Source organism: Rhinopithecus roxellana, chromosome 9 (genome assembly GCF_007565055.1).
Source record: "Rhinopithecus roxellana isolate Shanxi Qingling chromosome 9, ASM756505v1, whole genome shotgun sequence".
Lineage (NCBI taxonomy): Eukaryota > Metazoa > Chordata > Mammalia > Primates > Cercopithecidae > Rhinopithecus > Rhinopithecus roxellana.
In genome coordinates, this window is record NC_044557.1 from 63,008,094 (window position 1) to 63,035,065 (window position 26,972).

Sequence of the window (26,972 nt, forward strand, 5' to 3'; positions counted from 1 at the left end):
GGGTCTTACAGTCTGTTCCATATATTTTGCTATATTTTGAAAAATGCTGATATAAATGTTCTGGTACAGATCTTCTGACATATGTATCTAGAAGAGTTTCTTTGGGATATACTTCTTTTTTAAAAATTTTATCGCCGGGCACAGTGGCTCACGCCTGTAATACCAGCACTTTAGGAGGTCAAAACAGGTGGATCGCTTGAGCCCAGGAGTTCCAGATCAGCCATGCCAATATGGTGAAACTGTCTGTACAGAATAATACAAAAATTAGCCAAGCAGGATGGCGTGTGCCTGTAGTATGAGATACTTACCAGGCTGAGGTGAGAGGATCGCTTGAGCTGGAGGAGTGGAGGTTGAACTGAGCTGAGATCATGCCACTGCCACTCCATCCTGGGTGACAGAGCAAGACCTTGTCTCAAAAAAAAAAAAAAAAAAAAAAGAAAAGAAAAAATTATGTCTGGGTTACCAGGGACTGTTTTGTAGTCGTTTTTGGTGCTTCTCCTCTTCTGTCTGACCTTTAAATGTTGGCATATAGGGCTTGGTCTTTGGTCCTCTCATCTTTTCTGTGTACACACTCCCAAGGTGATATAACTCGATCATGATATAGATGCTAATAGACTATCAAATTTGTGTCTCCACTTTTCACTTTTCCCTGAGCTCTAGAATTCAACTGCCTATTTTATATTTCCACTTTCATATCTGGTTGACACTTAACACAAACAGAACTCTTTTTTTTTTTTTTTTTTTTGAGGCGGAGTCTCGCTCTGTCGCCCGGACTGGAGTGCAGTGGCCGGATCTCAGCTCACTGCAAGCTCTGCCTCCCGGGTTTACGCCATTCTCCTGCCTCAGCCTCCCGAGTAGCTGGGACTACAGGCGCCCGCCACCTTACCCAGCTAGTTTTTTTTTGTATTTTTAGTAGAGACGGGGTTTCACCATGTTAGCCAGGATGGTCTCGATTTCCTGACCTCGTGATCCGCCCGTCTCGGCCTCCCCAAAGTGCTGGGATTACAGGCTTGAGCCACCGCGCCCGGCCTAACAGAACTCTTGATTTTTCTTTGCAGTTGTGCACCCCCCACCCCCACTATTTTACCTTTCATTATATTGCAACATTATCTACCAATTTGCTCAGGCTTAACATTTATCAGTATCTTTTCTTCTCCCACCACATCTAATCAGTCAGCCTGTTCTATCAGCTGTACCTCTAGGATGCAGTCATTTCTCATTAACTTTATTGCAACTTATAGACCAGTAGTTTTCAAACTTGTTGATCTCAAGGCTCCAGGAAACCTTTGCATTCTTAAAAATTATTGAGAACTCTGAGGCGTTTTGTTTATTCAGATTACATCTACTCATATTTATGGTATTAGAAATTAAAACAAATCTTAAGAATATGTATTTATTTATTTTAAAATAAATTTATTATATGTTGATGTGAATATCATTTTATAGTAAAAGTAAAATTGCTATATTTTAAAAGGTAAGAAGGGACATGCATTGGTTTTATTTTTGTAAATATCTTGAATGTCTGGCTTAGTAGAAGATAGCTGAATTTTTGTGTCTGCTTCAGTATTTAGTCTGTTAGGACATATTTTAATTAATGTATATGAAGAACATCTGGGCTCACATAGATATTTATTTGGACAGGAAGGGGTATTTTAATAGCCTTTTCAAAAATTGTGGATATTCCTTTTGATATTACACTAAAACTTATTAAGTGGTAATTTAAAAAGATTTATTGGGCCGGGCATAATGGCTCACACCTGTAATCCCAGCACTTTGGGAGGCTGAGGTGTGCAGATCATGAGGTCAGGAGTTCGAGACCAGCCTGGCCAACATGGTGAAACCACATCTCTACTAAAAATGCAAAAATTAGCCTGGTGTGGTGGTGGATGCCTGTAATCCCAGCTACTCGGGAGGCTGAAGCAGGAGAATTGCTTGAACCCAGGAGGCGGAGGTTGCAGTGAGCCAATGTCGTGCCACTGCACTCCAGCCTGGGTGACAGAGCAAGATACTGTCTCAAAAAAAAAAAAAAAAAAAAAAAAGATTTGTTGTTTCTTCAGCACTTAGAAATTGCCTGGTATGTTTTCTACAAATACTTATTTTTTGAATTAGTATGTGCATCCATCCATTATCCATACATCTGCTCACCTTTTCATCTGCTTTTCAGTTTACAAAAATTTATGGACTAATTTTTCAGGTTTTATTTCTTCTCCAATTTCATTTTTTGTGGATTTATTCTTTCATGTCTCATTTTTGTAAAGGAGATAAATCCATGTGAAATGAGCTAAACTTTTGAAATAGTAGTATAGGTATTATTCCAGGCAACTTGTTACATTGTGGGGTTATAGCAGTGGGAAAAAAAAATGTTTCTGTTACCATGGTTTTAAATTTAGCGTAGATTTTCTTTGTATTAGTACTAAAGCTACACAATTTATAACTACAATAGATGGCAAGTTATAAAATACTTGAAAATAGTTGGGCGCGGTGGCTCACGCCTATAATCCCAGCACTTTGGGAAGCTGAGGCGGGCGGATCATGAGGTCAAGTATTCAAGAGCAGCCTGGCCAACATGGTGAAACCCTGTCTCTACTAAAAAAAAAAAAAAAAATTTGCATATAAATATTAAAGACTTTTCTACTTAAGATAATTCAGTATTTTCTAATATGACAAAAGTTGAAAAATAGAAAATAAGTTTCAACTAAAGTTTGTGTCATAACTTGATTTATTTAATTTTTTAAAGTTTGGGCAAAAGATAATGCGTATATTAGCTGTGCTATCTTAACGTCATTCTCAATTCTACTGAAAAAATTATTTTTGTAATTGAATTCACTGATTTAGCATTGATTAAATTAAAGAGATAAGGATTCATCTTCAAAATTAAAACATAATAAAATAAGATATTAAAAAATAAAAAGGCAACTGTTGACAAATATTGTTGGATATATTGTCAGTTTTTTTAACATCAAAAGTCCTGACATGTAGCCTGGGCAACATAGTGAGACCCTGTCTGTACAAAAAATAAATAAATAAATTAGCAGGGCATGGTGGTGCTTGCCTATAATCCTAGCAACTTAGAAGGCTGAGGTGGGAGGATTGCTTGAGTCCAGGAGTTTGAGCTGCCATGAGCCATGTTTGCACCACTGTACTCTAGCCTGGGTGATAGAGCAAGACTGTGTCTCCTTAAAAAAAAAAAAAAAGTCTGACATTTTGTAAAAAGAAAAAAAAGATACATTTTCAGTTTTAGATGATCAGAATAAAGCAATTATTTTTGTAGAAGTTTTTGAGGGAAGTCAAGGATTGCAAGTTAGGTACTGTCCTTTTTGGTGATTTTTGCCTGTTTGCTTTTAAATTTGAAATTATTCTGACACATTTCTGTTAACTTGATTGTTGAGAGGAATTATATTCAACTAAATCAGTCAAAATAGGCATTTATCCAATCTGGGCAACAGAGTGAGACCCCATCTTTATTTAAAAAAAAATAGCCAGGTTCAGTAGTGTGCACCTGTAGTCCTAGCTACTCTGCAAACTGAAGTGGAAGGATCGCTTGAGCCCTGGAGGTTTTAGGCTGCAGTGATCCATGATCTTGCTACTGCACTGCAGCTGGAGCGACAGAGGAAGACCTTGTGTGAAAAACACAAAAGCAAACAACAACAAAACAAAATAGTCATTTGTGTATAAAACTTTTATAGACTTTTTGCGGAGTATTTGTCAAAATCTTTTTATAATTTTAGAACATTTATGTTTCTCAAAGTTTTCTCTTAGGGAGATACCTTGATATTAAGGAGGAAAGCATTAGAATTCATTGTTCAGCTTGGATTTGAAGAATGTTTGGAGTTAATTTCTGGTTCATATTTTGGTTAAGAAAACAAGATCATGTTTCTACAATAGCATTTCGAACAGTTGATATCAGTCCAGCAAAAATCATGCCAAATTAAATCTAGCATTTTTCTAATAATGTTTAAAATAGTTCTTGTAATGTGCGAGTCTTTTTTTTTTTTCAGACAGAGTCTCGCACTGTTGCTCAGGCTGGAGTGCAGTGGCGCAATCTCGGCTCACTGCAAGCTCCGCCTCCCGGGTTCACGCCATTCTCCTGCCTCAGCCTGCCGAGTAGCTGGGACTACAGGCGCCCGCCACCACGCCTGGCTAATTTTTTGTATTTTTTTTTAGTAGAGACGGGGTTTCACCGTGTTAGCCAGGATGATCTCGATCTCCTGACCTTGTGATCCACCTGCCTCGGCCTCCCAAAGTGCTGGGATTATAGGTGTGAGCCACCGCAGGAGTCCTTTTAATCAATTAATTGCTTTTTCTCTCTAATAATTGTAGACAGCTGAAGAGGGATCAATTTAAAAAAATTCAAGTTTACTTCAGTAATCATTCTAGATGACAGAATTGTACTTTAAAATAGCTACATTGTATATATAAGTACTAGAAACATCCAAGAAATAGGAGCCTACATTACATAAAAATATAAAATATAAAAAGCTTTATTATAAATAATGAGAATAATCAGTTGATACTCAATATAGAGAAGTCACTGTGCTTAAAATTGTAACTTTTAGTTCAAGAACTTTTATTGGGCCTAAGTTAAATACTGGTTTTTTTTAAAAAGTGAGCTTTGACTTTGCATTTAAAAGTGATGAGTATATCTATTTCCTAAGAATGAGGGGAAGTAAATAATTGGCAAACACAGGCTGGATACGGTTTTTTAAAAGTAACCTTTTCTTTTTGGAATAATTTTACTATCACAGACAAGATGCAAAGATAGTAGAGAATTCCCTTATAATCCTTACCCAGTTTCCCTTATTATTATGTTATCACAGCATATTTGTCAAAATTAAGAAATCTTCATTGATGCATTACTGTTAAATTTTAAACATTAATTGAATTTCATGATATCTTTTTTCTGTACCATGATTCAAACCATGATACCATGTTGCATTTAAAATGGTACTTTTGAAAAATAATTTATTTGATTTTTGAAACATATAAATAATTTGTTGTAAGCATCTGGGGAGTAAGAATTTTTTGTTTTGTTAGTATCTAGATTAGTACAGGTGTACCTCAGAGATATTGTGGATTTGGGTCTATGCCATTGCAATAAAGCGACTATAGCAATAAAGCGAGTCACAGAAATTTTTTGTTTTGCCCAGTGCATAAAAAGTTGTGTTTGCACAATACCGTAGTTTAAGTGTCCAACAATATGTCTAAAAACACTATACATACCTTAATTAAAAGTACTGTATTGTTAAAAAATGCTAACAATCATCTGCACTTCTAGCAAGTCATAACTTTTTGGTGGTGGAGGGTCTTGACTCAGTGTTGATGGTTGCTGTCTGAGCAGGGTGTTGGTTGCTAAAGGTTGGAGTGGCAGAGGCAGTTTCTCAAAATAAGACAACAGTGAGGTGTGCCACATTAATTGACTCTTTCATGGAAGATTTTTCTGTAGCATGGGATGCTGTTTGAATTTTACTCAGAGTAGGACTATTTTTGTTTGAGACAGAGTGTCTCTCAGTCACCTAGGCTGGAGTGTAGTGGTATGATTTTGGCTGACTGCAACCTCTGCCTCCCAGGTTCAAGCAATTCTTGCACCTCAGCCTCCCGAGTAGCTGGAACTACAGGCATGCACCACCACGCTTGGCTAATTTTTGTATTTTCAGTAGAGATGGGGTTTTACCACATTGGCTAGGCTGGTCTCAAACTCGTGGCCTCAAGTGATCCAGCTGACTTGGCCTCCCAAAGTGCTGGCATTATAGACGTGAGCCACCATGTCTGGCCTCAGAGTAGAACCTCTGTTGAAATTGAAGTCAGTCCTTTTCAAACACTACTGCTACTTTATTGACTAAATATACAGAACATTCTAAATTCATTGTCATTTCAACAATGTTCCCAGCATCTTCACCACGAGTAAATTCCATCTTCAAAAATCACTTTATTTATCCATAAGAAGCAAGTCCTCTTCAGGCTCCACTTCTAAATCTAATTCTCTAGTAGTTACTTCCTCCACCTAAGTCTCGAACACCTCAAAGTCATCCAGGAGGGTTAAAATCAACTTCTTTCAAGCTCTTGTTAATGTGGATCGTTTGACCTCCTTCTATGAATCACGAATGTTCTTAATGGAATCTGGAATGGTGAACCCTTTCAAAAAAGTTTTTGATTTTCTTTGCCCAAGAACCACTATCTATGGTGGCTATAGCCTTACAAAATGTATTTCTTAAATAATAAGGCTTGAACTTCAACGTTACTCCTAATCCATGGGCTGCAGAATGGATGTCATTTTAGCAGGCATGAAAAACAATATTCATCTCCTTGTATATCTCCATCGGAGGTGTAGGGTGACCAGGTGCATTGTCAGTGAGCAGTAATATTTTAAGAAGAGTCCTTTTTTTTTTGAGCAGTAGGTTTCCATAGGCTTAACATATTTAGTAAACCATGCCATAAATAGATGGACTGTCATTCAGTCATTTTTTTTTTTTATTCCATTCATAGAGCACAAGCAGAGTAGATTTAGCATGATTCTTAAGGGCCCTAGGATTTTCAGAGTGGTAAATGGACTCTATCTTCAACTTACAGTTACCAGATATGTTAGCCCCTAACAAGAGCATCTACCTGTCTTTTGAAGCTTTGAAGCCAAGCACTGACTTCTCTCTAGCTCAGATCTCATCTTCTTCCAGGAGAAGGCTCTTTGGTCTACGTTGAAAATCTGTTGATTAGTGTAGCCATTTTTGTTAAATCTTAGCTAGGTCTTCTGGGTAACTGCGTGCAGCTTCTACGTCAACTCTTGCTGTTTATCTTGCACTTTTATGGTATGGAGACGTCTTCTTTCCATAAGGCTCATGAACAGACCTCTGCTACTGTCAGACTTTTCTCCTGCAGCTTTCTTATGTCTATTAGCCTACATGGAATTTAAGAGTTAGGGCTTTGCTCTGGATTCAGCTTTGGCTTAAGGGAGTGTTGTGGCTGGTTTGATTGTCTATCCAGATCACTCAAAATTCCTCCATATCAACAGGCTGTTTTACTTCCTTATCACTTGTGTGTATGCTTTTAATTTCCTTCAAGACTTTTTCTTTTGCCTTAATGACTGGGCCAACTGTTTGGCTCAAGATGCCTACCTTTCGGCCTGTCTTGGCTTTTACATCCCTTCTTCACTAAGCTTAATCATTTCTAGCTTTTGATTTACAGTGAGAGACAGGGACTCTTCCTTTCACTTAAATACTTAGACCATTGTAATATTACTAATTAGCCTAATTTCAATATTGTCGTGTCTCAGGAAATAGGGAGGCTCAAGAAGGGAGAGGGGAATTAGCTAGACAGTGGAGCACTCAGAACACACACATTTATTAAGTTCTCAGTCTTAAAGGGACATATTCATGGTGCCCCAAAATAATTCCAATAGTACCATCAAAGATCACTGATTACAGATCACCATAACAGATAATAATAATTAAAAATTTTGAATTATTGGGAGAATTACCAAAATGTGACGCAGAGACACAAAGTAAGCATGTGCTATTGGGAAAATGGTGCTGACAGACTTGATTAACGCGGGGTTGCTACAGACTTTCAATTGGTAAAAATTGCAGTATCTGTGAAGTGAAATAAAGCAGAGTGCAATACAATGAGGTTTGCCCCTACTTCTTATCTAGCTGGCCTTCAAAAAGTATTTGTTGCATGATTGAATGAGTCTATGAGATTTAGTAGGAAACATTTTGAAAAGAATATCCTTCATTCTATTTCCTTCATAGGAACTAGAAAGAGCCTATTTTATCTTTTTGCATTTCATCACCACTTTCTTTTTAATTTCAAATAGTGAGAAGTCTTGGAAATGACTGAAACTACACATTGTTGAATGTTTTAGTGAATATACAATGAACTGAGGTTATACTCTATGTAAATTTTTGGCAGAATACATGAATTATTTTATGAGTATGGGACTGTTATTGCACATAGCTTTCACTTTTTAAAACAATATTAAGAAGGAGTTTAAAAAGTATTTAAATTCTCTATATATGTTGAGACTAGCATATTCAACCTTTATACCATGGATAATCTGTTACAGCTGTTTTTGTTGCACCTGCTTTCTTGCTTAATAATTAAATTTCTTGAATCTTAAAATTGGCCTTGTTTTAATCAATTAATCATAACAATGACACTTTATTGCTCTTTAATACTAATTTTGATTTACTTAATATTCTTATATTTCTTAGCTCACAGAAATGCAAGCTGAGAGTAGTTATTACAGTCCACAGAAAGTAAAATCTAAAGAAGTATTGTGTTGGGAACAAGAAGGAACTACAGTTGAGGTAATCTTTCAATATTGAACCTGTAGTTTTAAGTATTATGTTCTTTGTTTAATATTTTATAAGTACATGCTTTTATCAGATGTAGTATATTTAAAAATACAAGGAAGATGTTTCTTATTTTAATAGAGTTTACTATCCCTTAGATAGTATAAATAAATAGTATAGAATAAATTTAGAAATGACATAATTCTAAAGATGTTTAACTAATTTAGAGATTCTAAGAGGAAAGCCTCTAACATTTTTATTAAATTCAATTTCTTAGTTCTAATGTTTCCTTTCCTCTTATAGGCCCTTATGATGGGGGAACCTTTCTTTGATTGCCAGATTGGGTTTGTTGGTTGCAGAGCCATGTGCCTTAAAGGAATTATGGGTGTTAAAGATTTTGAAGAGAATATGAATAGAAGTGAAACTGTAAGTCCCTTACCTCCACCCTTTTTTGGATAGGATATAGGAATAATTAAGTGCTTATTGAAGTGTTTAACCATATGATATCTGTTAGACTATATATATCTCAGGCTTGAGAGAGGAGCTTTACTACTTCTCCCTCTGTTTCCCTTGCAAGAAATTATACAGCTCAGGGAAGTTTAGAAAGTTGGTAGCACCTAACACCTGGACAGTAGTTCCAACTACTTTCTAATTCATGAATGTTTCTTCTTTTTTGTTTATGGCAGTTATTTGGAGTTTCCTTTTGGTTTGTTAAAATATTCTTAGCCAAAATAGTCAATGAAAATGGAGTAGCAGCATTCCTTATCTTTCTGTTTTAGTGATTTCTTTTGACTAGTAAATGGGCATCATAAAATCAAGGTTTTATTTTAACAGGCTAATGATTTTTCTTCCTGTTATAAATTTTGCATTTGTTTTCAGGAAGCCTGTTTCTTCATTTGTGGTGAAAATTTGAGTACTAAAGGTTTCACATACCTTACAAATTCATTGTTTGATTACCGAAGCCCAGAAAATAATGGTACTCGTGCAGAATTTATCTTGGATTCAACTCATCATAAGGTCAGAGAATATATATTTGAACCAAATTCTAGGCTATGTTTGGGTGGACACATTGTGTGAATACTTGTGATTTCTAGCTTTCTTTTGAAATAATACCTTCTGAATGCTAATTGTTTATTAAAACATTTAGAGTGCATTTATACAGCGCGTACATGTAGAAATGTTTGAGGAGTGCACAGAGATCTTTACTTTTATTTAGTATGTAAACATATTTTGCTTATTTATGCCCTGCTTCAAAAATAATCATGGAAGAAACATGTTGAATTACCTCTGTTAATTTTTGTTACTTTTAATATGTGGGATTGATGGGAAGAAATGAGGAATTTACCCTTTTACTATGTATGCTTCTTAGTATTTTTTAAATGTAAGAATATATTAATATGTTCATGGAATATTAATACATTTATGAAATCAGTTAAAAATTCAGATAATTATCTGAAGATTAGTGCAATAGGATAATTTACATTTTACTCCTTTTTATCAAGATTTACTTTCATTGTTAAAATACTTAATGTTGACTTGCATAATTGACATACATTTAGAATATTTTAGTATGTCTTTAGTGTTTGAATTGTTTCATGTAAGTGTATTGAAGTATTTAAGGATTAATTCTATTTGAGAGTGTACATTATTAGACAGTTTAGTGATAGTGATAAATGTCAGGAGTGTACTATCTCGTCTATTGTAGTTATTTATTAACTAGATGTGATTAATAAAGTGGTCAAAATGTCTCATAAAATTATGGATGTCCTTTTTGTGTGGTCTGTAATAGATGTAATATTACCTTTCTTAGAAGTAAATTCTTAGAATAACCTCTGTTCTTTTGGTAATCCTTTGTGTTGTTATACATTCTATATAAGGGTATGTGTCTAACCTATCAAGCTTTAAACTCAAAAGTTTCTTTTATACAATGTTTGTTCTGTTTGCATTGCTTCGTTGACAGGAGACATACACTGAGATAGCTGGAATGCAACGGTTTGGGGCTTTTTATATGGATTACCTGTATACAATGGAGAACACTAGTGGCAAAGGTATTGGCTTCTTTCCTTTATGTTTGCCATTTCTTGAACAACTGAAACAAAGCCTTCCTCAGAATCAGTTCATCCTTGACTGGTTGTACTCTGCTACATAAGATTTACCTCTAGCGCTTTGGGGAGTGGTTTAATTTTAACGTCATGTTAGAATTGTCTTAGATTCTTGTCATTTCAAATCTGTTCTTTATATAGCTGATTGAAGACATTTTATGTAACCTATTGTTCTCATATGTACCATATATTATGATTCTGATACATCAAATTTTATATTACATTACATTTTTAAAAAGAATAAACCTTTTCTATTCTAAATACATTTTGAAGGTGGTACTAATTTTTAATTAAAAAGAATGTGTTGTATCAATCAGAAAAATAGAAAATCTTCCAGAGACTTTAGATGCATAGATTGTGTTATTTTATTATGTGTCTTATTATTGTTTTATTTTATATTTTTTGGAAATAAATGACATTTAAAAAATTTCAACTTTTTTTTTTTTACTTCTATATCAATATATAATGTTGTACTTACTTTTCAGTCTTTTTTATGTTGAAAAGTTAGTGAAGATAGGTTCACTTTTTTTGGTGAATTTTTCATGTTTTTAAAAAGTGATTTCAGTATATTAGGTGATATGTTAGGTACAGATGAATACAATGAAAACCAAAACATTTCCTAAGGAGCCAACAGGTGGTGTTGAACTAGGCATTTAAGTAAATGATTATAATTTAGCATGCTAAGAAGAGTAATATAGAAAACTAGAAGAAGTGTGGGTTAAAAAAAAATGACAGCTTTTGCTTGAGAGGTTGAAACTTCTCAGAGTTGATCTTGAAGTAAATTTGTTTTTGATGAAGAAAGAAGGAAAGAGCAGTAATTTTCTGGCTTCTGCTTTTGGAATGGTTTCTAAATGTTGATGGTTTCATTGGTCAATCCTTAATTTCTTTCCCTAAACTTTCTCCCAAGGTAATTTCATTCTTTTCCATGGATTTAAGTACTTTCCATATGTTGTTGATACCCAGATTTGCATTTTCTAGTCCAAACTTCTCTAAGATTCAGAATTAAATATCCAATGCATACTTGACGTTTTTACCTCTGTGTCTGTCTCAGGTATCTCAAAACTGATTTTGTCCAAAATTGAGTTATTAATAAATATTCCTATGACCACTTACTACCTCTGCTTCTCTATTTTTAGGCTTCTCTTCTTGGAAAATTGTACTATCATCTTCTTGTTGCTCAAGCCAGAAACCTGGGAGTCATCATGACACACTTTTTCCTTCGCTCCTAGCCATCTGGTCCACAGATGATAACAGTGGTATCACTGTTACCATACGGACTAGCATCTAGTTCATAGGTACCATCATCTCTAGGTTCTAATAGCTTTTTTTTTTTTTTTTTTTTTTTTGACAGAGTTTTGCTCTGTTGCTCAGAGTGCAGTGGCATGATCTCGGCTCACTGCAACCTCTGCCTCCTGGGTTCAAGCGATTCTCATGCCTCAGCCTCCTAAGTGGCTGGGACTACAGGCATGCGCTGCCATGCCTGGCTAATTTTTGTATTTTTAGTTGAGACGGGGTTTTGCCATCTTGGCCAGGCTGGACTTGAACTCCTAATCTCAAGTGCTCCGTCCACCTTGGCTTCCCAAAGTGCTGGGATTACAGGCGTGAGCCACCGCACCCAGTTAGGTTCTAAAGCTTTCTTACTGGTCTTCCTGCTTTCACTGTAGTCCTATAGTTTCTACTGCAATCACAGGATTTAATTCTCTGCTGATAATTTTCATGGGCCTGACATTGGTTTATTTAAAAACGAAATTGAAATAGTTTACTAGATTCTGGTCTTGAGTTACTTGGTGGATAGTGATAACTATTAAGAAAGCTAGATAAGAAAGGAAAATTTTTGGAGGAAAAGATGAGTTTTGAGATAACTGTGGGCATTGAAGTGTGAATATTCCTTGGCTAATTATATATATGAAAGTGCAACTCAGAAGTCTTATGTTCTAATAGTGTTGCAAATTATTATAGTGTTGTAGTTGCCACTTGTAAGCTGGTAGGTTTCCTCTTGTTCAATATGATGTCTTATGCATGTGCTGTAGATTCCGTATCTTGTGAGGAGCTGGAATATCTAGTAGTCACCTTTCAAGCAAAGGAAACCTAGCACAGAATATCTTTATTTGTATATATGCCTCTCCTGCAGTTTTTAAAAGATAGAAACATGATTTATGTTTGTTAGATTGTTTATATATTACTTCTGAGAAGCCAGTAGTTTGTTAACTTTGGAGTTTTTCATATTTTTCACTTCCGTGAATAGTATACAGTGTTACAGATATCATAGTCCTTAACTTTTAAAACAAAACATTGGAATATTACACATGTACAGAACAGCAAAGAATTTAAAACTGAACACCTGTGTATTCTCCATGCAATAGGACCAAGAAATAGGACATTGTTAGTATCCAGTAAGCCTCCTATGTGTTTCTTTTCTCCCACACTCTTCCTTCTTTACTGGAGGAGACTGCTATTTTGAGATTCGTGAGAACCACTGTCTTGCTTTTGGTTTGCCACTTAGGCATCTACTTTCTTAGTTGTGCAAGCTGATTTTTTTTGGGGGGGAGAGGATGGAAATAATAAAATAATAAAATTCCACTGTTAATTTGTGAATGTCAAATATACTTTAAAATATGTTAATTCATTCAAATAATTGTTAATTTATTGTTTGCTTTTTAGGTAGCTGTGTTTATATGTTTATGTTTCTCATTATGAATCCATATTTACTTATAGGATGATGATGATCATGGTGATAATAATAGCTAATTTTTATTGATTTTAAATGTAAGACTCTGTTCTAAGTGTTTTACATGTATTAGCTTATTTAATTCTCATATCCCTATAAGGTAGGTAAAATTATCCCCATTTAAAGATGAGGAAATAGCAAACTCAATACAGGTAAAGTAACAAGGACCAAGGTCATGCATAGTATGTGGGATTTGAACCCAACCTATCCAGCTCTAGAGCCTACATTCATAACTACACTGTTGATCTTTCTTTCCTTCTTTCTTCCTTCCTTCCTTCCTTCCTTCCTTCCTTCCTTCCTTCTTCCTTCCTTTCTTCCTTCCTTTCTTCCTTCCTTTCTTCCTTCCTTTCTTCCTTCCTTTCTTCCTTCCTTTCTTCCTTTCTTTCTTCCTTTCCTTTCTTTCCTTCTTTCTTTTCTTTTCTTTTCTTTCTCTTTCTTTCTTTCTCTCTCTCTCTCTCTCTCTCTCTCTCTCTCTCTCTCTCTCTCTTTCTTTCTTTCTTTCTCTTCTTTCCTTTTTTTTTTTTTTTTTACCGAGTCTTGCTCTGTTGCCCAGGCTGGAGTGCGGTGGTGCAATCTCTGCTCACTGCAAGCTCCGCCTCCCAGGTTCATGCCATTCTTCTGCCTCAGCCTCCCAAGTAGCTGGGATTACAGGCACCCCCTACCATGCCGGGCTAACTTTTTGTATTTTTAGTAGAGTTGGGGTTTCTCCATGTTAGCCAGGATGATCTCAATCTCCTGACCTCGTGATCCGCCCACTTTGGCCTCCCAAAGTGTTGGGATTACAGGCGTGAGCCACTGTGCCCAGCCTTCTGTTGATATTTCTTTCTTTCTTGGCTTACCTGAAACAAGAAATTCGTAGAATTTTAAGTGTTAATGAACTAGGAAAAGCAGTGAGTTCCTATAAGAGGATACTTGTAAATACTTAAAAAAAAAAACTTTATAGATAAACTCTTGTTTTTTTGTGACAACTTTTTTTTATTTGCTTCCATAGTCTACATTATCAAAAAGTGCCCTAAATTTTATCTAAGTAAATATCTAAACACATACTGAGTCAATATTTTTACAAAGTTTGTAGTGAATCCTGATAGTTTGAAGGTGGATTTGATTTTGTATATTTTAAGTAAGTTCATGATAGTATTCTAATTAATGTAAGAAACTAGTCCAGGCACGGTGGCTCACACCTGTAATCCCAGCACTTTGGGAGGCTGAGATGGGCAGACCGTGAGATCAGGAGTTCGAGACCAGCTTGGACAACATTGTGAAACCCCTTCTCTACTAAAAATACAAAAATTAGTTGGGGATGGTGGCAGGCGCTTGTAATCCCAGCTACTTGGGAGGCTGAGGCAAGAGAATCACTTGAAAGTGGAGGTTGCAGCGAGCTGAGATCACACCACTGCACTCCAGCCTGGGCAACAAGAGTGAAACTCCGTCTCAAATAAAAAAAAAAAAAGAAAGAAAAGAAACTAGTAAATACAGTAATAAAGGAAGCTTATATTATTTATTTTTCTTGTAATAAATGATATAATAGTACCTTGTTCACATTATACTATGGCATATAAATAAAAATTAAGTTTCCTGTGCTACTATTTCATATTGATGATAAGCTGCTGCTGCTGCTTCTCTTCTTCTTCTCCTCCTCCTCCTCCTCCTTTCTTCTTGGTGCTGCTGCTGCTTCCTCCCCCTCCTCCCCTTTCTCTCCTTCCTCCCCTTTCCCCCTCCTCCCCCTCCTTTTCCCCTTCCTCCTCTTCCTCCTCCTCCTTCTTTGTGAGTATACTTTATGTAGTCATTTTTGTTTACAACTGAAACTCTGGAAAAATCAACATCTTTTCCCCATGAGCTTCTTATAGACACCAGTAAAAGTTTGAATCTTGTGTTCCACAAGATAAGCATCGTCTGACAATTATTTTACTTTTTTTATGGTACTTGCAAGCAAGTGATTTTTTTTTTATTATACTTTAAGTTCTAGGGTACATGTGCATAACGTGCAGGTTTGTTAGGTATGTATACTTGTGCCATGTTGGTGTGCTACACCCATCAACTCGTCAGCACCCATCAACTCGTCAGCATCCATCAACTCGTCATTTACATCAGGTATAACTCCCATTGCAATCCCTCTTCCCTCCCCCCTCCCCGTGATAGGCCCCGGTGTGTGATGTTCCCCTTCCCGAGTCCAAGTGATCTCATTGTTCAGTTCCCACCTATGAGTGAGAACATGCGGTGTTTGGTTTTCTGTTCTTGTGATAGTTTGCTGAGAATGATGGTTTCCAGCTGCATCCATGTCCCTACAAAGGACACAAATTCATCCTTTTTTATGGCTGCATAGTATTCCATGGTGTATATGTGCCACATTTTCTTAATCCAGTCTGTCACTGATGGACATTTGGGTTGATTCCAAGTCTTTGCTATTGTGAATAGTGCCGCAGTAAACATATGTGTGCATGTGTCTTTATAGCAGCATGATTTATAATCCTTTGGGTATATACCCAGTAATGGGATGACTGGGTCATATGGTACTTCTAGTTCTAGATCCTTGAGGAATCGCCATACTGTTTTCCATAATGGTTGAACTAGTTTACAATCCCACCAACAGTGTAAAAGTGTTCCTACTTAAGATAATCATGTGGTTTTTGTCTTTGGTTCTGTTGATATGCTGGATTATGTTTATTGATTTGCGTATGTTGAACCAGCCTTGTATTGGCTGTTCTTATTAAGAGTCAAGACTCTCTCAATCCTTGTCCTTCAATTCAATAACTTAATTGTTTCAGATTTATCTTCTATTGTATCTCTAAAATTGGTTATCTCTAAAATCTTCCTGTTGTACATTACAATTTCAGCTGTCTACTTTAGGGTCCATAACATCTGTAATAACCCCCTTAAACAGATTAGAAAGGTAGTCACTGCAACAATAACAAATATTTACACAATTACATTAAGAACAAATATTTCAATTTAGTTTTTAAAACATCACTTGCGACAGGGGCGGAGCAAGATGGCCGAATAGGAACAGCTCCAGTCTCCGGCTCCCAGCGCGAGCGACACAGAAAACAGGTGATTTCTGCATTTTCAACTGAGGTTCTGGGTTTATCTCCATAGATGCAGAAAAGGCCTTTGACAAAATTCAACAGCCCTTCATGCTAAAAACGCTCAATAAATTCGGTATTGATGGAACGTATCTCAAAATAATAAGAGCTATTTATGACAAACCCACAGCCAATATCATACTGAATGGGCAAAAACTGGAAAAATTCCCTTTGAAAAGCGGCACAAGACAGGGATGCCCTCTCTCACCACTCCTATTCAACATAGTGTTGGAAGTTCTGGCTAGGGCAATCAGGCAAGAAAAAGAAATGAAGGGTATTCAGTTAGGAAAAGAAGAAGTCAAATTGTCCCTGTTTCCAGATGACATGATTGCATATTTAGAAAACCCCATCGTCTCAGCCCAAAATCTCCTTGAGCTGATAAGAAACTTCAGCAAAGTCTCAGGATACAAAATTAATGTGCAAAAATCACAAGCATTCTTATACACCAGTAACAGACAAACAGAGAGCCAAATCATGAATGAACTTCCATTCACAATTGCTTCAAAGAGAATAAAATACCTAGGAATCCAACTTACAAGGGATGTAAAGGACCTCTTCAAGGAGAACTACAAACCACTGCTCAGTGAAATCAAAGAGGACACAAACAAATGGAAGAACATACCATGCTCATGGATGGGAAGAATCAATATCGTGAAAATGGCCATACCGCCCAAGGTAATTTGTAGAGTCAATGCCATCCCCATCAAGCTACCAATGAGTATCTTCACAGAATTGGAAAAAACTGCTTTAAAGTTCATATGGAACCAAAAAAGAGCCCGCATCTCCAAGACAATCCTAAGTCAAAAGAACAAAGCTGGAGGCATCACGCTACCTGACTTCAAACTATACTATAAGGCTACAGTAACCAAAACAGCATGGTACTGGTACCAAAACAGAGATATAGACCAATAGAACAGAACAGAGTCCTCAGAAATAATACCACATATCTACAGACATCTACAGCCATCTGATCTTTGATAAACCTGAGAGAAACAAGAAATGGGGAAAGGATTCCCTATTTAATAAATGGTGCTGGGAAAATTGGCTAGCCATAAGTAGAAAGCTGAAACTGGATCCTTTCCTTACTCCTTATACGAAAATTAATTCAAGACGGATTAGAGACTTAAATGTTAGACCTAATACCATAAAAACCCTAGAAGAAAACCTAGGTAATACCATTCAGGACATAGGCATGGGCAAGGACTTCATGTCTGAAACACCAAAAGCAATGGCAAAACAAGCCAACATTGACAAATGGGATCTAATTAAACTAAAGAGCTTCTGCAAAAGAAACTACCATCAGAGTGAACAGGCAACCTACAGAGTGGGAGAACATTTTTGCAATCTACTCATCTGACAAAGGGCTAATATCCAGAACCTACAAAGAACTCAAACAAATTTACAAGAAAAAAATAACCCCATCAAAAAGTGGGCAAAGGATATGAACAGACATTTCTCAAAAGAAGACATTCATATAGCCAACAGACACATGAAAAAATGCTCATCATCACTGGCCATCAGAGAAATGCAAATCAAAACCACAATGAGATACCATCTCACACCAGTTAGAATGGCAATCATTCAAAAGTCAGGCAACGACAGGTGCTGGAGAGGATGTGGAGAAACACTTTTACACAGTAGGAACACTTTTACACTGTTGGTGGGATTGTAAACTAGTTCAACCATTATGGGAAACAGTATGGCGATTCCTCAAGGATCTAGAACTAGAAGTACCATATGACCCAGCCATCCCATTACTGGGTATATACCCAAAGGATTATAAATCATGCTGCTATAAAGACACATGCACACGTATGTTTACTGCGGCACTATTCACAATAGCAAAGACTTGGAATCAACCCAAATGTCCATCAGTGACAGACTGGATTAAGAAAATGTGGCACATATACACCATGGAATACTATGCAGCCATAAAAAGGATGAATTTGTGTCCTTTGTAGGGACATGGATGCAGCTGGAAACCATCATTCTCAGCAAACTATCACAAGAACAGAAAACCAAACACCGCATGTTCTCACTCATAGGTGGGAACTGAAAATGAGATCACTTGGACTCGGGAAGGGGAACATCACACACCGGGGCCTATCACGGGGAGGGGGGAGGGAAGAGGGATTGCAATGGGAGTTATACCTGATGTAAATGACGAGTTGATGGGTGCTGACGAGTTGATGGGTGTAGCACACCAACATGGCACAAGTATACATATGTAACAAACCTGCACGTTATGCACATGTACCCTAGAACTTAACGTATAATAAAAATTAAAAAAAAAAAAAAAATAAGAGCAGCCAAACATTCAGGGAGCTGGAGTGGCCAGATGCATGAAAGGTGGGCACAAATAAATAGCTGAAAATATATGGCTAAAAGCCAGTTTTGTTTTTACGTTTCAGACAAGCCATTAGTGTCTACATTTAAACTGCATTATGTTCAGTTTTCATTATGGGGGGCATTGCCCTCTATTATTTTAGACACAATTTGTTGTCTAAAAGAAGAGTCTTTTAATATAGTGACATTGTTTAGGAAGCCTGTTATCCCTAAATGACCCATAGCAGGGCATTTTTCTTTCTTTTTGAATATTTTGATTTGTAACCGAAGTTCTTCTACCTTCAAGTTACCTCATTCTGTCTTACACGTAACTCTAGAAATGTAATGGTTTCAGCTATGAAAAGTAATGGTTTTGATGTGAATTGTAAGTTATTTATACCTAATTCCTAATGTGAGTCAGTATTGATCATACATGTTTTAAAATATGTAGAAGATTAACATTTTATGTTTTATTTGATGTGACATTTAAATCTATGGGCTTACAGATTTTTACTTGTATTACGTAGTCAAACTTTAAAATAATCTTTGTACTGAGTCATCTGGTTAAAAATATGTGAGTAATAAATCTAATTAAATTTTGGCTGGGCACGGTGGCTCATGCCTGTAATCCCAACACTTTGGGAGGCCGAGGCGGGTGGATCACGAGGTCAGGAGATCGAGACCATCCTGGCTAACATGGTGAAACCCTGTCTCTACTAAAAATACAGGAAAAAAAAAAAAAAATTGGCTGGGCGTGGTGGCAGACGCCCGTAGTCCCAGCTACTAGGGAGGCTGAGGCAGGAGAATGGCGTGAACCCGGGAGGTGGAGCTTGCAGTGAGCTGAGATCATGCCACACTGCACTAGAGCCTGGGTGACTGAGACTCTGTCTCAAAAAAAAAAAAAAAAAAAAAAAATCTAATTAATTTTTGTTCATATGATGAAGACTAAAGATTGAACTGTACTCTTTTGCATGAAATAGTGGAAATGTATTTTTGTATAAAAGTATGAGAAGGTATAGATATAAACATTTTGTGTATAAGTAGGCCTTTCTAGTTTCTAAAGGTAATTAAATCCTGGAAAAATGTTTCTTGTTGTTGTCTGAATAAACAAAATGCATTATAAATTAAAAATCATTTTTATCACATAATGGATTCATGTGTACAAAAAAACTCTCATATAAGAGGTTGTACAGGTTAGATAATGACACATGCCTATAGGTGGGGCCAATATCTTATTTAGAAAACAGTGTATGAGGAGATGAGGAATCTAGGAAGTAGGATTCTGTACCATGGAACATTGCCATAATGGATCTATTCTAGGAAAAGTTCAAAGCATGTAATACCTACTATTCATTTCCATGGTCATTATAAAACTCTTAAGGCACCCTGTGATCATGTTACTTAAATAACCCAATTTTCAATAGACTTTGTAAGGTAAATTAGTAAAATGGAGTTTCCTCCAAAGTATTCCCTCTCAGTCAATTTACGTTGTGTATAGAATTACTAGATATAAGCCAATTAGGTTTTGCAGAATAATTTTCTAAGAATGACAGTTTGATTTTATATTGCTTGTTATAATATTAAATAACAGGAATAACTTTTAATTTAATGAATTGCTTTTTATCAGTAATTTATTATATGCATAAAGAAATACACGTCGGCCAGGCTGTCTGTATGCAACTGATTGGGAATTTGTTTTAAGGCGTTAGGCTACAAGCTATAAAAATGAGATAAGAGTGATCTTAAAATATATACTTGTTATATCCAATTGATGCTTAAAATATAAAATTTGACTTCTTTTAGGTTCCACAAATCAACAGGACTTTTCTTCAGGGAAAAGTGAAGATTTGGGAACAGTTCAGGAGAAGTCCACCAAAAGCCTTGTTATAGGTCCTCTTAATTTTCGTTTGGATAGCAGTGCGGTGCATAGGATTTTGAAAATGATTGTGTGTGCCTTGGAACACGAATATGAACCATATAGCAGGCTAAAATCAGGTTTGTTTCTGGATTAATTCTGAATCTATTGCCATTTGTTTTGAATAATTATATAATGCAATTTGTGTTGTCTTGCTAACTTTACCTTTTTAGTGTAATTTGCCTGTTTGCAAGGACTTTGATATATGTAGCTGTTTATTTAAAGAATAAACTTGTGTGTAGAAGCTGGAGAGGTCAAGATTTTAAAGTTATTGCACAAATACTTTATTTGCCAGTATTTGTCAGTATTTTATTGCTATACCTTTTTTATTTTTTATTTTTTTATTTTATTTCATTTTTTTTTGAGACGGAGTCTCGCTCTGTCACCCAGGCTGGAGTGCAGTGGCCGGATCTCAGCTCACTGCAAGCTCCGCCTCCCGGGTTTACGCCATTCTCCTGCCTCAGCCTCCCGAGTAGCTGGGACTACAGGCGCCCGCCACCTCGCCCGGCTAGGTTTTTTTTTTTTTTTTTTGTATTTTTTAGTAGAGACGGGGTTTCACCATGTTAGCCAGGATGGTCTCGATCTCCTGACCTCGTGATCCGCTCCGTCTCGGCCTCCCAAAGTGCTGGGATTACAGACTTGAGCCACCGCGCCCGGCCATGCTATACCTTTTGTCAACTTTTTCTAGTGGATACTTGTAAATACAACTATTTTTTTTTCATATTAATAGATTCTAAGGAGCCAGATATAAAGTTGGGCTCTAAACACACAAATTTAACATTCAAGAAAACTTAGGCACTACTGGTTTTTAAAAAATTGCTGTACAACTAATTTTTTCTACATGGTAGATAGCCATGGTTGTCATCGTTTCATAAAATGCAATTTCCTTTTTAAAGCAGTAAAGCAACTCTAGAGTAGAGCATAATAGTGTAATGAGGAATTATAAGATAATGAAGAACTCACCCTGTGGAATCAGACTATGGGTTAAAATTTGACCCTCACTTCTTAGCATCCTTAAGAAATTTAATTAACATCTTTGATGTTTCATTTCTCTGTCTCTATAATAAGTTTAGTTATTGTGACAGAGATGGCTAATTGTCTCCTCAATATCCAGTTTTTTTCACAGTAATAGAAATTTCTGTAACAGAAATAAAGACTATACATTTAAGGGATAGTCATATGACTAGGTTCTGTCTACTGGGATGGGAGCAGAACTTTATGTGATGTTTTGGGCCATGACTTTAAAAGCAAAAGAGCATGCCTGCCTTCTTTTCTTCTCTTCCTTCTTCTGGCTGGAAAGTGAATACAATGATATGGGCTGGACCTGCCATTTTAGATTCTGAAATGAAAGCTGCATACTGAGGATGATAGAGTAGCAAGATAAAAAGCACTTAGGTCCTCAGTACTGTGATGGCACCAGGTCAGCCCTGGATCCTTTAGACTCAGATTGTTTCACAAAAGAAATAAGGGCTGAGCATGGTCACTCCTATCTGTAATCCCAATAGTTAGGGAGGCCAAGGCGGGAGGATTGCTCGAGCCCAGGAGTTTGAGACCAACTTGGGCAGCATGGCAAGACCCTGTCTCTACAAAAGATTAAAAAAAAAAAAAAATTAGCTGGGTTTGGTGGCATGAGCCTGTGGTCCCTGGGCTGAGGAGGGAGGATTGCTTGAGCCTGAAAGGTTGAGGCTGCCACTGTGCTCCAGCCTGGCCAACACAAGACTTGTCTCAAAAAAAAAAAAAAAAAAAAAGCTTCTGTTTTTGTTAAAATTTCTATTACTTTACTTTTGTCCCAGCAACTTTACTGTTATCTTAAATGATACACTGATAGTATCTACTTCCAATGATTGTTCTGAGCACTAAATGAGATAGTGCATGTGAAAGCACCTAACACAGTGTACAGTAAGTGCTTGACACATTCATGCATTCATTTATTGTACCTTACTTGAATGCCTACCCTGTGCCAGATATTCTTTATGTGCTAGGATAGTATAGCAAACAAGACATACAAAGCCTTTGGTCTCATGGAGCTTATATCCTCACGGGGTAGACAAATAGTAAACAAGTAAAGATATCATTTCAGTCATTGATAAATACTAGAGAAGAAAAATAAAAGTTTGAAGAAGAGTGCTTGAAACAGAAGGAGGGGAGAGCTGTTTTAGTAGGGACTTTAGGAAAGTTTTCTCTGGAGAGTTTATATGTGAGCTAACTTGTGAATGATGTAAGGGAGTGAATCATGCATGTATTTGTGAAAAGAACATTTTATGTAGACAAGTGCAAGAGCCTTGAGGTAGGAACAGTTTTGGCAGTATACAGGGATACCAACAGGCTAGAATAGCTGAAGCACAATAAATGTTTGTAAGTCATAGAGGTAGACATCAATCACCCTGTCAAGTTTTAGGGACCATGTAGTCTGTATTTTATTCTAAATGTGATGGGAAGTCATTGGTAAGTTTAACTTATTATTTTAATATTAACTTATTATTTTAATAGTAAATAGTATGGTTGGCATATGTTTTCATTTAAAAAATTTTAGATTTTGCTAGTTTTACTTGCACTGATTTGTGTGCATGTGTATTAAGTTGTATACAATTTCATCACCTTTGTAGGTTTGTGTGTTCACTACCATGGTCAAGAAAATGAACAATACCACAAGGATCTGGCATGTTACTCTCTTACAACCACACCCACTTCCCTACCATGTTCCTTTCTCCTCCCTCTTTTCCAGGGGCTAGGGATAACCCCTGGAAACTTTTGCCTTCCATTTCTAAAATTTTGTCATTTCAAAAATGTTAAATAAGTGAAATCATACAGTATGTAAGCTTTTGAGGTTGACTTATTTTGCTGAGCATAATTCTCTGGAGACTCATTCAAGTTGTTGCATGTATCAGTAGTTTGTTTCTTTTCCAGCTGAGTAGTATTCCCTTGTATACATATACTACAGTTTGTTAATTCCCTCACTTATGGAAGAATATTTGGGATTACTCTAGTTTTGGGCTATTACAAATAATGCTGCTCTGAACAGTTGTGTACTGGTTTTTGTGTGAACATTTCTTCAGGATAAATGCCTAGGTGTGCAATTGCTGGGTCATAGGGTAGTTGCATGTTTATTATTATTTTTTTTCAAGAAACTACCAAGCTGTTTTCAGGAGTGGCCATACCATTTTACATCCCCATCCAATGATGACTGTGTGATCCAGCTTCTTTACACCTTCCCAGCATTTTGTTTTGTCACTGTTTTTTATTTTAGCCATTCGGATAGATGTGTAGTTTTAATTAGCAATCTGCCATCTCACTGTGGTTTTAAAGTTGTGTTTCCTTATTGGCTAATGATGTTGAACATCTTTTTATGTGCTTATTTGCCATTTTTATTTCTTCAGTGAACTGCATATGGCTTTTGCTCATTTAAAAAATTGGGTTAAGCTAAAAGTTTTAATGTTTTTCATTTTATGCTGAAGTATGTCATCACTTTGAATTAATTTTTTACTTAAGGAGTGAGGTTTAGATAGGGGTTTATTTATGTGTCTTTGAATTTTCAGTTGCACCAGCACCATCCTTTCTGTACTGAACTGGTTTTGTACCTTTGTCAAAAATCAATTGAGCATATTTGTGTGGGTCTGTTTCTGCGTCCTCTAGTTTGTTTTCAGTTAGTAGACCTATGATCTTTCCCACTGTCAGTACCATGCTGACTTAATTACTGTAACTCTATGGTAAACCTTTATATTGGAGGGAGAAGTTACTCATTTTGGTTTTGAAGGAACATTTGCTTAGGTTAGAAATAACCTCATTATAACTTTCATTTACATATATCTCTAATGGAATGTTGGGTTGGCTGTTTCGTTTTGTTTTTATTTTGAGATGGGGTCTTGCTTTGTCAACGAGGCTGGAATACAGTGGTATGATCATGGCTCACTGTAGCCTTGATATCCTAAAATCCAGTGAGTCTCCTGCTTCAGCCTCCTGAGTTGCTGGGACCATAGGTGTGCACCTCCATGCCCAGCTAATCTTTTTTTTTTGTAGAGATGAAGTCTTACTATGTTACCCAGGCTTATCTTGAACTCCTGGGCTCAAATAATCCTGCCTTGGCCTCCCGAAGCCCTGGGATTATAGGCATGAACCACTGTGCTGGCCCTTGACTCTTTTAATATAGATCTATTGGCATTATTTATTTTTCTCATGTAAAAGTCCAAGTTGGTCATTATTCCAGGGAGACTGTTTTATGGGGTTGTCTTAGACCCAGATTCTTTCTGTTTTATTGTTCTGCCAACCCCAGAGATATGCCGTATATACATGGTCAATATTGGGTCACCATTAGAGTGTGTAATTTTAATCAGGAGGAAGGGGGAACAAGAGCATAAACGAGGGTATGCAGTTTTATTTATTTATTTATTTAAGAAGTAGTCTTGCTCTGTTGCCCGGGCTGGAGTGCAGTGGCACGATCTCGGCTCACTGCAACCTCTGTCTCCCAGGTTCAAGACATTCTCCTGCCTCAGCCTCCTGAGTAGCTGGGATTACAGGCAGCTGCCACCATGCCCAGCTAATTTTTGTATTTTTAGTACAGATGGGGTTTCACCATGTTGGTCAGGCTGGTTTCGAACTCCTGACCTCAAGTGATCCACCCACCTCGGCCTCCCAAAGTGCAGGGATTACAGACGTGAACCATCGCGCCTAGTCTGTAGTCTCATTTTAAGGACATGGCACTCTCATCCCATTGACTAAAATAGTGACATGACCCTGCACCTAACTGCAAGGTAATCTCTAAGAGGAATCCATATATCTGACTTGAATCCAGAGGGTTTTATTGCTAAATGAAAGAAGGAGAAAATGAATACTCCTGGGCAATTAGCAATCTCTGCCACAGTAGACATTTGCTGTGTGTGTGTGTGTGTGTGTGTGTGTGTAGGTGTGTGTAATCTGTATTTGAAGTTTTGAAGCAGTCTGTCATCTCAAAAATGTAATGTATATAAAGAACCTTCTAACTGACTTTATTTTAATATACGTGCAGTCCTCACTTGCCGTGATGGCTTGGGACTATAAAAAGACCATGCAAAAGTGATCCTTATCAGTGTGAAGAATTAAGTTGTTGCACAGTCTTTAGAAATTCTTGTCAAAACATTAAACATTCTCTTACTGTTGGTTATAAATGTATAGAGAAATGAAAAAATATTAAAAGGAATATTCAAAATTAAGCCGTTTTATTTCTTTGAATAAACTTAAGAATTGTTCGAACAGTTTTTTTCTCCTTCTTGTATAACTTACAATATGACGTGTCTCTCCTATGCCACCTTAGCAAATTTTCATACTCCTTTCTACGTTTGGATAATATTCTAACATTTTATCCTACACAGTCTGTGAGGGATTTCTCTGTTGCCCAGGCTGAAGTGCAGTGGCACAGTATTGACTCATGCAATCTCTGCCTCCTGAGTTCAAATGATTCTCCTGCCTCAGCCTCCTGAGGAGCTGGGATTACAGGTGTGCTTGCCTGGCTAATTTTTTTATTTTTATTTTTATTTATTTATTTATTATTTTAGTAGAGATGGGGAATCGCCATGTTGGCCAGACTTGTCTTGAACTTCTGACCTCAGATGATCTATCCAAGGTCCACCTTGGCCTCCCAAAGTACTGGGATTACAGGCGTAAGCCACTGTGTCCAGCTGAATTTTGCAAACTTAGCCACATCTATGTAACTAACTGTTTAAGAGACAGAAACTTACCAACACTTCAGAAGTCTCCATTGTGTCCTCTTCTGGTTACTATTCTGACCTCAGGAGTAAACCACTGGCTGGGCATGGTGGCTCACTTTAAAGAAGTTTGCTGACCTTTGCTCTGTATGCTTGCTCTGTGCTTAGTATTCTCGAGTCTTTTTCATTTTAGCCATTCTAGTGGGTATGTAGTGCTATCACACTGTGACTTTACTTACAATTACCTGATGTCTAATGATGTCGAGTGCCTCAATGCAGGCACATACTTCTTTTTTTTTTTTTTGAGACGGAGTCTTGCTCTGTCGCCCAGGCTGGAGTGCAATAGTGCGATCTACACTAGTAGGATGCCTTCCCCTACTTATTATACTTATTTATACCCCAAATACCCTAGGCTTATTGAGCACCAGCTTTAGGTATCATTTTTGGCCACTGGATAAATCATCTTTTGCTTATTCAAGTCTTTTTTGCTCATTTATTGTCTATTTTTATAAGATAAATAATATTTTAATGTGAAATTATAGAAAAACACAATCTCAGAATAAAGATCGTCAATTTTTTTTTTTTTTTTTTCTTGAGACAGTTTTTCTCCTGTTGCCCAGGCTGGAGTGCAAATGGTGTGATCTCAGCTCACTGCAACCTCCTCTTCCTGGGTTCAAGCAATTCTCCTGCCTCAGCTTCCTGAATAGCTGGGATTACAGGTGTCTGCCACCATCCCTGGCTAAGTTTTGTATTTTTGGTAGGGATGGGGTTTCACCACGTTGGCCAGGCTAGTTTCGAACTCCTGACCTCAGATGATCCACCTGCCTCAGCCTCCCAAAATGCTGGGATTACAGGTGTGAGA

General features: G+C 36.8%; 1 protein-coding gene across 14 annotated transcripts in view; it reads left to right on the forward strand.

Moving 5' to 3' along the window:
- Nucleotides 1-26,972, forward strand: part of VPS13B (vacuolar protein sorting 13 homolog B) — a 904,863-nt gene that overhangs the window by 112,874 nt on the left and 765,017 nt on the right. For all 14 annotated transcript variants that reach the window (XR_004059219.1, XR_004059220.1, XR_004059221.1 and 11 more), the window contains exons 9-13: nucleotides 8,202-8,297; nucleotides 8,586-8,708; nucleotides 9,162-9,299; nucleotides 10,243-10,330; nucleotides 20,321-20,512. Coding sequence is in view for 11 of the 14 variants with exons in the window: in XM_010385612.2 (XP_010383914.1) it covers nucleotides 8,202-8,297; nucleotides 8,586-8,708; nucleotides 9,162-9,299; nucleotides 10,243-10,330; nucleotides 20,321-20,512 (637 nt within the window). In the remaining 3 variants the exon portion in view is untranslated. The remainder of the gene's footprint in view (nucleotides 1-8,201; nucleotides 8,298-8,585; nucleotides 8,709-9,161; nucleotides 9,300-10,242; nucleotides 10,331-20,320; nucleotides 20,513-26,972) is intronic.